The 14,320-nt window shown below is 35.1% G+C and overlaps 1 protein-coding gene across 3 annotated transcripts; it reads left to right on the plus strand.

Moving 5' to 3' along the window:
- The first annotated feature begins 2,600 nt into the window (after positions 1–2,600).
- Positions 2,601–12,817, plus strand: LOC107945439 (auxin response factor 6). Of its 3 annotated transcripts, none has more exons than XM_016879450.2 (14): positions 2,601–3,193; positions 3,298–3,422; positions 3,764–3,862; positions 3,944–4,000; positions 4,085–4,243; positions 4,355–4,439; positions 5,803–5,893; positions 6,565–6,729; positions 6,811–6,933; positions 7,113–7,188; positions 7,333–7,480; positions 7,589–8,772; positions 9,239–9,429; positions 12,379–12,817. In XM_016879450.2, exons 1-14 carry the CDS (start codon positions 3,151–3,153, stop codon positions 12,494–12,496), a joined length of 2,664 nt encoding a protein of 887 aa, XP_016734939.2. In that variant the 5' UTR covers positions 2,601–3,150; the 3' UTR covers positions 12,497–12,817. The 3 variants fall into 3 exon arrangements, with proteins under 3 accessions (XP_016734939.2, XP_016734940.2, XP_016734943.2); XM_016879451.2 differs by having other exon boundaries at positions 3,310–3,422; XM_016879454.2 differs by lacking the exons at positions 2,601–3,193; positions 3,298–3,422 and having other exon boundaries at positions 4,085–4,253.
- The last annotated feature ends 1,503 nt before the right edge of the window (positions 12,818–14,320 follow it).

A 14,320-nucleotide genomic window follows, 5' to 3' on the forward strand; every position in this document is an offset into this window, starting at 1 on the left:
AGTTGTATTTTAATAATTTTCATAAATACTAGTTATTTTGACAATATATTGAACTAACACCAGCTAAAGTAAGAGGTCGATTGCCGTTTTAGATGATAACCAAATAATATATGAGCTCATGTATCACATGTGTGCAACCTGAAGTTTGAAATATTATTTCTTGAAATAATTTGATTGTGCACAATCTATATAGTATGCAATTTATGCTACCAATGCTGGTGCACTATATCCCAAGCTTGATTTTCGTAGTTTTATATGGGATAATATTAAGTTGTCTATGCCTATAGATGTTATACTTAATGGTTAGCAAAACTATGCCTCCATTTAATTGCTTAACTATTAATATAAGAATAGCTTTACAATAAGCATGTATTATTTGCATCAAGGCCAACATGTAAGAAATATTTGTCTCATGAGAATTGATTTTGATTCATAAACTAATAGATTTCATCTAAGAATATTTGAATGTGCAATATCTATTTTATGTTCCACCATAACGCACTAAGATGGATCATCAAGTATGAAGTTGATAAAATTTAGAATTTTCATTAGATTTAAAAAAGTTGAAGGGAGATATATTTATAATTTTGAAAAAGTATTGTCATGTTACAAAATTTCTTAGTATTGAGGGAAGGCAAATTGGTTAAATAGTTATGTCATTTTTTTTGTGATCCTCACTAATATTATGTGCACAAAGTTTGAATGATAAATTATTTACCAGATATGTTTACTGATGACATTTAGAGATTGCATATACTAGTTGATACATATACCAGCTAAAATGCTCCAAATAATTATGTCCCAAAAGGACAATGTGATAAAAATAAGTCTTAGGCATGCTAGAAACATGACAAACTAGTCGATTCCATAAAACGAAAAATTATTAAAAGAAAAGAAAAAAAAATTAAGATGGTCATATGCTAGAGGAGGCGGGTACTTATGAAGAGACCCAAGGCATAACTTGCGATAAAACCCCAGAAGAAGTTTAGATACATGAAATTATGAATATAATGGGATATCCTAACCTGTTATGTCATAACTAAATATAATGGAGCTGACAAAAAGGAAACTATTGTCGACAATGATAATATAAAGAGAATACTTCAATATTATAGAGAAATGAGGATTTTGAATAAAAATGTGTTTGAAAGCATTGAGATGAGAACAAGTCATCAAAAATAAATAAACGCTTCTATTATAACTTATGAAATATATCTTGGACAAGAAGTCCAAACACCCGAAAGGTGTAAAGCCAATGGGAGTATATGTTAGCATAATAGTGAAAAAAAATACAAGTCATAATATATAGAATTGACTTGTAATAAGAACGTCCACAAGACACTTGGTTTTGGTTATGAAAAATGATTAATTTGTGGTAAATGCAAAAACCAAATAAACTTATTTATTTATGTCTAGTGAATTTGTATTCAACTGATATAAATGATTTGATATATTGATGCATGAAGCATAAAACTTGAGTTTCATGAGAAAACCATTGGAGTTTCTGACGAATTTTCAAGAGAAATACTTATTCAACCATTGTCACGACATGAAGATCAAGTGTTCAATGAGGACAGATTGTACACAATGATATTATAAAGAATTGCTATTGAGTATCCAATAATATTTATATAATCAAAATTAATTAGGTTAATTTTTCATGTAAATTGGAGATATTAAAAAGGAATACAGATGGTCAAACAATAATGTTATAAAATGATGGTCCTGAAGTGCCATTTCTTTATGTGCTCAATGCACTCATTGTATTGGTAATAGTGAATGATACAATATATCATGCTTTATAAAGTTGTTGGCGACATCTAAAGCATGAGAATGAAATTGAATTTTATTGCTATATTGATATGCATCAACAAAATTTATTGTATATGTTGATGATTTATTATTGATAAATAATATTGAAGGACTCAATATTGAGTTATAAAATGATGTTCAAATAAGGGGAGCAAAATATGCACTGTTGTAACACCCCTCACCCAATGCAAAGAATAATCGAGAATTTAATTGGGCACTCCCTACCGCTAGACTTGAGAAGTTAATTTTCAGCATTGGATTGTGTTGTTTCAAAAATCTTAAGTGATGCTTATTAAGGGGGAGTAAATTCGCATTATATTTTTTCTTTTAAGGTTGTGACAAGTTGTGTATTAAAAGATTATGTACTCTTTTTTCCTTCATTAGGTTTTTGTCCTAGAAAGTTTTTTCTATTAAGGTTTTTAATGAGGCATATCCTTATATAATCAACATCCAAGTGGGAATGTTATGAATGTTATCACGTAGATATTTAAGCTTTCATATTTCTTTTTAACTCTTCACTAACTCTTCACCTTTCATCTTCTTGTATTTATGTATTAAAAAATAAGGAGTCTAATTTTTGTATATATACATGAGTATATTATTTGTAATAATGATAGAAAATAAAGAAATGCAATAACTTTTTTTTTTGCATTATTATTACTATTTTATAACATAAACAATTGTAAAACTATTTATAAAAATAATATATTAATATAAGAAATTTGTAAAACAATAAATAAAGAATGGTAGCCGCCCTGACTATAAATGATAGCGGATTTTAATATGTATAGTTTCTTTCTCACTCTTTCCGGCTGCTGTCCAAGTCTTCAGCCCTCTCTCTAAAAAGAGCTCCAAAAAGTAAAGTAATTAAAAAGTGTCATTTTCTAGTTTTCTAACTCAACTGAGCAGCTCCAGTAATCAGGTGCGGGGCAGAGGTACACTTCGGGTGGGTTGAGATAGTATTCTACTGTGGGAAAAAAAGCTTCAAAATGTGGAGATCTGAGTGAAGAAGAAAGCTAGGGTTTTGTTTTGCTTTGGAAACTTTGGATGATTTTGAATGTGAAAAGAAGCAAGATCTGAGCTTCATGAACCCCTTCTGAGTAAAAGGTTGTTCCCCGTATTTTTTGGATGTTGATTTTAACTTAAGTTGAGAGGAGTCTGGTGGAGAAAGGGGGTGGGGGTGGGTAAGTTCTCTTTTTCCTTAGAAGTTATGGCTGTTGCACGACCCCTGAATATACTTTAATAACAAGGGCTAGGTGTATTTTCCATTTCAACCGCACTTTTCTTCGGTTTTCTTTAGAGAACGAACAACTTTTTTCTTTTTTAAATATTGGAAGAATGAGACTCTCTTCATCAGGGTTTAATCAGCAAACTGAGGAAGGTAACTGTTTTTAGCTTTTAAAAAAAAAATTTCTTTTAGTATTTTTCTTGAAGTATAAAGCTGCCCTAAGTTATAATTTTTTCGAAATTATAAAGTAGTGAAAGATTTTTGTACAGGGGAGAAGAAATGTTTGAATTCTGAACTTTGGCATGCATGTGCGGGTCCTCTGGTGTCCCTGCCGCCTGTTGGAAGCCGTGTTGTATATTTTCCCCAAGGTCATAGTGAACAGGTAACTGTACCTGTCTTATTTCTCATGCTTTCTTTCAGATTTGGTTCTATTTCTCCATTTCTGCTCAAGAAAATAGTTCAATAAGCTTAAGTTTTAGGGAGAACTTAGAATTTTAAGATGCTATGTAAGGATGTCGGAACTTTTTTGGCTACATGTAGTAATAGAACTTCCTTGAACCAGCCATTTCAGTATTGAATATCTTCATTATTGTCTACTTGTTGATGCATGAAGTGGTGAGTGAACTAATGAAGCTCCTAAAAGATTAGAGCACTCTATGAGGAACTGTATGCTTCGTTTCTAATATTTCTGCGAGCTTTTGGTGTTTATGGCTCCCTCTGCAGGTTGCTGCTTCAACCAACAAGGAAGTAGATGCTCACATACCGAACTATCCGAGCTTACCCCCTCAGCTTATCTGTCAGCTTCACAATGTGACCATGCATGTAAGTTAAATGCTCAGTTAACCACTTTCTGTTTATGGAATGTTTAGTTGGTTGCTTACAAAGGCATTTATTCAAATACAGGCAGATGTAGAAACAGATGAAGTGTATGCTCAAATGACCTTGCAGCCACTGAGCCCGGTATGGGAACTTGACCTTGTTTCAAGGTTTTGTGCTTGATAGTCTTTTAATTTGGCACTTCTTGACTTGAAAGCATTATTGTAGCAAGAGCAAAAGAATGTGTTCCTCCTGCCTGCTGAACTGGGTACTCCGAGTAAACAACCAACCAATTATTTTTGCAAAACACTGACGGCAAGTGACACAAGCACTCATGGAGGATTTTCTGTGCCTCGTCGGGCTGCTGAAAAAGTCTTTCCTCCTCTTGTATGTTTTAGTAGGTTACAAGCAATTCAGTTCACTAGCATCTGGTTTTAATTGAATTAGTTTGAGTCATTATCTTTCTTTCTCTCCCTTTTAATTCTGTTGTGCCTTCAGGATTACTCCCTGCAACCTCCAGCTCAAGAGTTAGTTGCCAGGGATCTTCATGAAAATGAATGGAAATTTAGGCATGTATTTCGCGGTGAGTGATTGAAACAACTTTGTTCAGTGCCGTGTTCCACAATAATTTTAAGAGAAATTTCAAATTATCATGATTTTATAGTATTATTTGTCATTACGCTTCAGTTAGTGTTGTATTTTGCCTGTACCCAGTTCATCTACTCTTGAATAAGTTGTTGGTTTCATTTTGAAGGTGCTGTAACATTTCTTTAACCTTGGGTCTTTTATGTGATTGTTTCTGAAAGCTATGAAGATGACCTCAGATGTATCCTTGCTATATTCTGCATCAGTTATTGGTTTGATTATATTGGGGCTAAGAATCTCTGATGCTGAGGTTCAGATCATTTTTTAGAGCATGGCTAATATGCGAATCTTACAAAAAGAAGTTAGTTATTTACAATGGATGAAAAATAATATACTGAAATAGGAATTTTTTTAATAAGATATTAGAGTTAATGCTTTCTTGTCAACAACAATAAAAGAAGCTTTCTTGTTGTTTGCTTCCTTTGATGGATGATGTATGCTGTTTTGTGAATTTCGCTGCATCAAAATGCCCATTTGTTTGGTAATTGTTTATTGTTTCTCACCTTGCAAAAATGGTCAGAGTTTCTAGGTCATCTCTGAAATTTTGGTTGATATTGGTGTGGGCAAATTATGAAATGTGATGACCAAATAGCTCTTTACTTTTTGATATATGCTTTGTGTTTGTCTGATATAGCAAATGTTTCTGGCAATCTACAAAGGTTGATTGTTTTAAGTCTTTCACGTTTTGCTTTTGATGTGCTTAAGTCCTTTTCCTCTCTTTGGAATTGTTTGGGGATTGTGAAGATCTGTTAGCTGTAAGGTTTTTTTGTTGAAAAGAGTTAATGAAAGCTTAATTCTTGGCCAAAGATGGTCAATTCATCTAGCAGTAATTCTATAAGAATAACATTTGAAGACTTCAAGGGAATATTTCTGATATGCATGTATTTGAGGGGATCAAATATTGTATGGAGTTGTGAGTGATGCATTAATGGAGTAAATGATCCCCTGCAACCCTTAATTTTTGGGGGAAAATCATTATCAAATGGAATATTTCTCCCCTACTGTTTTTGTAGGTTATTTTGTGTGTTGGACTTGGATGAGGTTTGCCTCATTTCTTATCATGTTTTTCCTTTCGAAGAGGAATCGGCAATTTTTGCTAGTTCCTATAGGAATATGTTCAGATTTAGTACTTGGAATGTAGCATTTTCTGTAGGATGCTTGGAGCTGCTTTTGGTGAATTTTTATTTTATATATCTACCTATCTTTAAGTGGGATATATGCTTTCTTGGATGATAAAAAGGTTTTGAATATCAATGGCTGTAAACAACCTCTAATCAATTTATGTATTTTCTTGAGTGCAGGGCAGCCAAAGAGGCATCTTCTTACAACTGGGTGGAGTGTTTTTGTTAGTGCTAAGAGACTTGTTGCTGGTGACTCAGTCCTTTTTATTTGGTAAATTGGGTTTTCTTTCTTCCAAGTATAATTTATGCTTACTTTGTTGGTAATCAAAGTACCTTTACTCTGTGATTGGCTGGAGAAATATCTTACTAATAGCTGTCAAATCCGTAATGCGGTTTGAAACAATCTAGTGAAATCATCCTGCTTAGATAGTTTGGCAGCAAAATTTTTTGGACGGTATTTTTGGTTTTTGAATGTATCTTCTACAATAAAATATCCGATTCTACTTTTTATTTCTGAAGTCATGAGTCTACTAGTATGCATCCTCATTGTGTGTAGTAGAGGTGACAGTTGGGTGGGTTGAGTCACTTTGGGTTGGGAAAATTGGGGTCAATTTTGGTTTGGGTTGCATCAAGTTCTGCTCATTTTGGTGTATCACTCGGGTTTGGGTCATTTTGATCCTCATTGTTTGGTTTTGAAGCCAAAGCAATTTAATTCGCATCATTTTAAGGGATTCTTGGTCAAGTTGGGTTTGGTTGAACTCGATTCAGGTGTGTTTTTGGGTTTGTGTCAGCTTCGCCAGCTCTAATGTGCAATATTTATATTTTGGCAGTTGTTACTGCAGCTTTACTGCTTTTTCCCGTCATGCTACTAATCAGCGAGTTGCTAATCAGTATATTATCTCTGTTTTTGTTTTTATGTGCTTTTTATTTTTTTTCTGTCAGGAATGAGAAGAATCAGTTGTTGCTGGGTATCCGGAGAGCAAATCGTCCTCAGACTGTTATGCCATCTTCTGTTTTATCAAGTGACAGCATGCACATTGGTCTTCTTGCTGCAGCCGCTCATGCGGCTGCAACCAATAGCCGTTTTACTATCTTTTATAACCCAAGGTCAACTACTTAATTCTAATTAAAAAATCTTGATTCTATTCCAACATAACATCTTGTTCATTTACAGTAGCTTCATTTCAGGGCCAGTCCTTCAGAGTTTGTCATTCCTCTCGCCAAGTATGTTAAAGCAGTCTATTACACCCGGGTTTCTGTAGGCATGCGGTTTAGAATGCTGTTTGAGACAGAAGAGTCAAGTGTCCGCCGGTGGGTCTTAATTCTCTAAATGTTTTCTTACTCCTGGAAATTGCTTAAATTTTATGGTGTTTCCTTCTGCAACTTGGTTATTTTCCTCAAGTAAATACTTCTATTTTTATATGTCAATTGACTAAAGTATCACTGGCAAATTTACGTGGGCAGTTGTTAACATGAGTGTTTTATGTCAGATATATGGGTACGATAACTGGCATTAGTGACTTAGATCCTGGTCGCTGGCCAAATTCGCATTGGCGCTCTGTTAAGGTTTGTTTTAAGTTTCTATGTGCTTGATTTTTTAGTTTGCAGTATCATATCCCCCTCCCTTCTTTTTCTTTTTTTTTTCTTTTCTCCTTAAAAATGTAATGTATTCAATAATATCTGACATGGAAGACTTACATTCCATCCCAGGTTGGCTGGGATGAATCCACTGCAGGAGAGAAGCAGCCAAGGGTGTCCTTGTGGGAGATTGAACCATTAACAACCTTCCCTATGTATTCATCACCCTTCCCCCTGCGATTGAAACGACCATGGCCATCTGCGCTACCCTCTTTCCATGGTATGCTAGAATCTTTGCTAAGGTTGCTTGGAATTACAGAATCTCTTATTTACCTGAAAACAGGAGTTTTCCTATTCTATCCTGAATCAGTTTAATTTGTATTACCAGCTTTCAAAGATGGTGATATGAACATCAATTCCCAAATGATGTGGCTTCAAGGTGGGATTGGAGATCAAGGACTTCAGTCTTTAAACTTCCAAGGTTTTGGAGTTGCACCCTGGATGCAGCCAAGGCTTGATACTTCTTCAATACAAGGTGTCCAACCTGATCTTTACCAAGCAATGGCTGCTGCTGCATTTCAGGAAATGAGGACTGTTGATTCATCCAAAATAGGCTCTCAGTCTCTCTTGCAATTCCAGCAACCACAGAGCATGTCCAATGGGTCGCCTGCTATAATTCAAAGGCAGATGCTACAGCAGTCTCAAACACAAAATGCTTTTCTTCAGGGATTTCAGGAGAACCAGACTACTTTCCAGGTTCAGCTTCTGCAGCAGTTGCAGCGTTCCAATTCATACAATAATCACCGACAACAACAACAACAACAACAACAGCAGCAGCAGCAGCAACAACAGCAACAACAGCAACAATCTCAGCAAATGCAACAAATACCACAGTTTTCTGATCAACAGCAGATTTCTAATCTAATCCCTGCTTTTCCTAAAGCCTCCGGCAGCCAGGCCCAGTCATCATCTCTGCCAACTGCTGCTTCAGAATGCCAGCAGCAGACATTTTCTGATCCTCTTGGGAACTCTCTAGCCATATCTAATGCTTTGTCAATGCAAAGTATCTTAGGTTCATTGTCCCATGCTGGAGCTTCCCATTTACACAACTTGAAGGGATCAAACCCAATTGTCTCTTCTTCTTTGTTGTCCAAGCCAGTAGCTATAGAACCACAGCTTTCGTCTGAAACTGCTAACTACGTACTGCCCCAGGTTGAACATCTGGGAATGGTACAGTCAAATGTACTCTCTAACGTATTACCTCCATTTCCAGGAAGAGAGTATTCTGCGTACCAGAGTTCAACTGATCCACAAAACAATTTTCTCTTTGGGGTTAGCATTGATTCATCATCTCTTGTGCTGCAGCATGGGATGACCAACCTGAAAAATATTGGAAATGAAAATGATTCATTGTCTCTGCCATATGCCGCTTCAAATTTCACAAGTGCTTCTGGCACAGATTTCCCTCTTAATTCAGATATGACTACCTCAAGTTGTGTGGATGAATCAGGTTACTTGCAGTCTTCTGAATATGTGGACCAAGTAAACCCTCCGACTGGAACCTTTGTTAAGGTGATAGTATTTTTCTTTTAACTCTTCAAATGTATCTATGATTATTTTCAGATGGTAAAATATGTGGGAGTTGTCTTATCTGGTTTCTAAGGCGAATAATTCACTGTTAGGCTTCCATTATTATGCAAAGCATGGTCATATGGACTTGTGGATCACTTTATTGATATCTGACATAGTAACCAACAGGCAACAATGGGTATAACTTTGTCAGCTGTAGTTCTATTCAGTAATGTAGGCTCTTTGGATGGTGTCATTGCTGACAAAGCCAACTATTCTTATTTTCCTTTTTCGCTGACATGTCAAGTGGTTATTTTGTAGTCTGTGAAACACAATTATCAGAGTGTCGTGTATTCATGATATTGTGTTGGAGACTTCCTACATATTTTGAAAGAATTACACAGGATAATGTGTAGTTTATTCGATGGCTTGTGATTCTTATGGTTTTTGATCTTATTCTTGTTGATAGGTTCACAAGTTGGGGTCCTTCGGGCGCTCATTGGATATTTCCAAGTTTAGCAGCTATAATGAGCTGCGTTGTGAGCTTGCTCGAATGTTTGGTCTGGAAGGCCAACTAGAGGACCCTCAGAGATCAGGCTGGCAGCTTGTATTTGTTGACAGGGAGAATGATATTCTTCTCCTTGGTGATGACCCTTGGCAGTAAGTTCCATCACCCTTAATTTATTTATGAACAATTGTCTGCTACAATGTGACTGTTAAGATAGTGCTAGAGAGCACTCTAAATTTGCACCGAATTTCAGGCAATTAGGAGTGTGTGTGTGTGTGTTTTTTTCCATCGGTAGCATGAACAATGATATAGTTCATCGAACTTTCTAATGATCACGAACAAGCCTCCTACTTGTCTGAAAAGAGTCCTCAGGTGCATTCTAAACATAAGTTCATCTGATGCTTTTTACTTTGAAATTCTTCAGTCAGTTTATGATTCTTGCATCATTAACCAATTCAGTCACCACCTTAGTAAATTTTATTATGAGTCAAACTGTTTTCTTTTGAATCTATTATTCAAGATGGTATTCCAAGCTTTAAAACTTTTCATGATTTAAATTTAAAGTTTTCTTTTTCTCATCAAAAATGCTCGTCCTTGATGATAACCGTCTTATATTGCTGCTGTTATGCTGGTTAGATCTTCTGTGCTGCTGGACCTTTAGGATCATTCAATTTTCTGGCAGTTGAAGATTGAATTGTTGGAGAAGAACTGAGGAATAGGATTCTAACAAGTGACTAATTTTGGGGCTTTAAAACTTTTGGCATGAAGGGGCAGTTATAAGTTCAAGAACAGACACATACTCAAGATAATAAGAAAAGAGTCATTGAAAGAAATAAAAGTATAAAAAAACCTAATTTGACGAGCAAAAGGGAAGCTTAAAAGATATGAATGGCTACAGCAATGTTCATTTTATTGACAGACATTATGAATGATAAGTAGATTTTCATTCCTATCAGTATCTTAAGTTATGGTTATAACACCAAGCCTTAGCTGTGATTAGGAAAGTGCAAACTTAAAGATGCTGCATAAGGTGCAGGAGCTGTATTTATTTTATAGACAGAGATTATGAAGATGTGCAAGCTCTCATTACTGTTAGCTGCTTAAGTTGGGTTTTGAAACTAACTAAACCTTAAACATAGGCATTAAAACCTGTATATAAGTCATGTCAAAACACAACCTACTGGAAATAAAATTTCCTTATACTTGAAAGTCAACTTGATTCTACCACCTATGTAAGCCCAATCAATTAACCAAACAAAAAAGAACATAGGATTTACGCATCCTGGTTTTAATCTTTTATTGCATACAAGCTGTTGACATTAGGAGGGTATGCTGAAAGTGGAAGTCATTGAATTCTCATTTTGGTTTGCAAGTATTTGGGTTACTTGGAATGTTTGTAGGCTATTATTATCATGGCCCAACTGTTCTAAAGATCTGAAACACTGGTGAAAGTCATCCACACTTGGTTTCTAAGAATTTAGAATTTTTTTTATCTAGAGAAAAAAGAACATAAGCTCTATCTATAATGGTCACCCTCTATAACAACATTTCATTATAACAGCCAAATTTGTTGTAAAATCGATTTTTTATGTTTTATTTTTTCCTTCTATAATAGCTTTTCATCTATAACAACCATAAAGTATAAAGTATACTCTTTACTGAATTAGTTCTTTCTAACAACCTCTTGTCTCAAATTTTAGTAAAATTAGTTCTATTTTTAATTGCAATAAAAATAATAAATTTTAGTTAAAGATATTATTTCAATAAAATGTTTAAAATTTATATATAAAATATATTAATCATATTATTAAATGAAAATAGTTTTTATTAAATGTAATTACATTAGTAATATTTTATTAAAGGTATGATCTAAATCTCACTAATTAATATAGTATAGTTTTTAATTTAAAAGTTTAAAAAAATCCAAATATAATTTGAATCTCAAATGTTGTTAAAGGTGTTTTAGATGTTACAGGTGTATAACAGTCACTTCTCTTAACATTCAAAATTTTGGCAGACAAATGAAGTGGTTATAGAGAGAGTTGACTATAGAACCTTTTTTTTTTTGTACAATGAATATAGAACTTTTAAAGATGCATTTGTGCCTTGAATCTACGAAGGGACGATGGAGCCATCACAGGAGAAGGAAAAAAAAAGGGGGTGGGGGTGCAATAATTCTAAAATATTCATTTGTACGTCATGAAGTTGGAGTATTTTCTACAAGACTAGAAGTACTGCAAATTATTTTGCAATGGTATTTACTTAGAATGTGCAAGTTATAGCTTTCAGAAATATTTTAGAGTAGTTCTATTACTGTAATGTTCCTACCTCTCGTTTTTTTATGATGCTTTAACTGTGTTTTGTAATTGCTTTATTAACTAAAAAAATGTTGTTTTAATATAATAAAAAAATTAACTTCTGACAAATCAAGGTGGGGTAGGGTCGGGTTCAGAAGTGTTAAGTTGTTTTGAAGTTGGGGCCAGTTTTCGGGTTACATCCAGTATGTCGGTTCAGGGTCAGAAAAAATCCGCCCTGCTCTGTTGACATCACTATTGAGGATCAAACAATCATTCAAGGAACAAAAATTGTAAAGGTTAGAGGATCAAAGGCTTGTAAAAGAATCTATTATGCAAGTGTCAAGTGAAATTGAATGGACAAACGATTTGTTTCTTATGTGCAATATATTTGTTGATACACAACAGATTCAAACAAATGAAAGGGTTGTATGGAAGTAAAGGCCTATTGTAGAGGTTAAAGGTTTGAAGGCCATACAATTTATTAATCTTTGAGAAGTTGATCAAGATTGATAAATGAGTTAAATAACCAATCTAAAATACTAGGGGATTATACATCTCTAGAACATTGAGATATTTCAGATTCTTTATGATAACAACCTCATCTTTAGATGTTCTGGAATTCTTTTCCCCGTTTGATTATATATTCCTGGCAGCATGTTGCATGTTCAAGCTCCCAACTTCTCTAGCTTGGCTCTATTGTAATGTAGAATGATGGATGGTTTCAGTTATGAAAATGTTAGATGTCTCAAGATGTGGTTTTGGTGGATTATTATTATTTTCATCGAATGCTTTTGTGATATTCAGGGAATTCGTGAACAACGTGTGGTATATCAAGATACTATCTCCACTTGAAGTGCAACAAATGGGGAAAGAAGGCCTGAATCCTGCCGCCTCTGACCCAAGCCAAACGCACCACCAATAGTGGTGCAGACAGGAGTTGAGCTGAGAAGTTCTGGTAATGGAATTTGCATCAATGGGTGTCTTAAATGCTGAAGGAAAATGCTCCTCAAGGCTGAATTTGGGGAAATGATAAAGGAAGTTGTAGCTTTTTTTCTTTTAATGTCTTGTGTGTTCAGAATCTAGTACTGTTACTGTAAATTATAATAGGAAATTTCTGTAGCTTTGCATTATTATAGTACTTAAAAGAGAACAAGGTTGAATTCGGTATAATTGCATCATGTTATCAGCAATATTGTTTGCCGTCAGTAATTTTATAGCATCTACAGATGTTATGACACTATTATTTCATCCGTGCCACCTTTTGTATTTACTGTTCTAAATGTTTAATTAATATTAGACGGATTTTTATGTTTTCAGGAAAAAGAAACCTATTTTTAATTGAATAAAATATTTTGAATATAAAAATAACAAATCATTTTTATTTTCATGAAATCAGTCCTAAAACAAGGCTGGATTTTTATTAAATAAATAATCAATATTCGGCCCTTGAGAGCACCGCACCGTTTGACTCTCTAATAACATTTCCTGAGCACGATCTGTTTCTATGCTTACTGAAAGCCACATCAAAATTAATCTTTACAGCCTGCCCGCTCAGTGGCTTCCACCGTATTGGCTCTCCTGTCTTGACAGGGGTTTTCTGACTCATCCCATCTAATTCTTTCAGATAATCTCTTACAAAGTTTGCCACCTCTAATGCTGTTTTCTGCTTGCCCTCGAGCAGAAGCTTGTTCCTCCCAGTTCAAATCGCCCAAATTGCGCCACCAAAGATTCTACATTGGTGTCTGGAATTAGTTTCAAAAAAATGGGGCATCCAGTCTTTGAAGCTCATATCTGATGCCAACGCCGGCCACGTGATGTTCAGCTGTTGCCAGATCTCTTTTGCTTTCTGACAATCCCGGAAAACGTGCTCCACCGTTTCGACACCATCCGCACATTTTGGGCAGCCTGCAGATCCAGTTAGTCTTCTATAATGTAGATTAGCAAAAATAGGCCAAAAGTTTTGGGATGTTCTCCAGTTTGTTATTTTGATTTTGTTGGGCAATTCCAGTAGCCATAATTTTTTGTAAAGCGAGGAATGGGTTTGTCGATTCAGAGTAGGATTAGCTCCTTGTATTCCTTGTAAGAGTATTCTGTAAGCACTACGAACAGTGTATTCGCCGATCGTCTCTCCTTACCATACAAGGTGGTCTTCCTGGGGAACTTATGCCAAGGGAATACACAAAATCCTCTGTGCATCCTTCTCATCAAAGGTAGTCCAAACTAACAATTCTCTCCATTTTCTTGTAGTTGGGTCTATCAAATCTGCCACTGTTTGAATGTCTAGATTACTAACTCCATTCTAAATTTTGTAATCTACACTCCCAGGTATCAAGGCATCTTCCCTTACTGCAGTGCCCTTGCCTATTTTCCAGCACAACCCGTCGCAAGAAGGCCCTTAGCTGCCCACACACTTTTCTAAGTATACGAAGATAGATTCCCTAAACTCAAACTTAGAAATTTCGTATCTGGAAAATATTTAGCTTTTAATGATCGAGCGAGCAACAAATTCGAATAGCAAATCAGATGCCACCCCTACTTCGCAAGTAATGCCAAATTAAACTTTGCTAAACATCTAAAACCCATACATCCGTTTTCTTTAAGTTCGCACAAGTGCCTCTATTTACACTAGTGAGTCCCTAATTTACTGTGACATTTTTTTCCACCAAATGGTCTCCAGTTCCGTGCATAGTGAATTCGGTAACATAAAATACGTAGGGATCGCAAAATGGCTTTTATGAAAACTTTC

Source organism: Gossypium hirsutum, chromosome D12 (genome assembly GCF_007990345.1).
Source record: "Gossypium hirsutum isolate 1008001.06 chromosome D12, Gossypium_hirsutum_v2.1, whole genome shotgun sequence".
NCBI classification, from domain to species: Eukaryota; Viridiplantae; Streptophyta; class Magnoliopsida; order Malvales; family Malvaceae; genus Gossypium; species Gossypium hirsutum.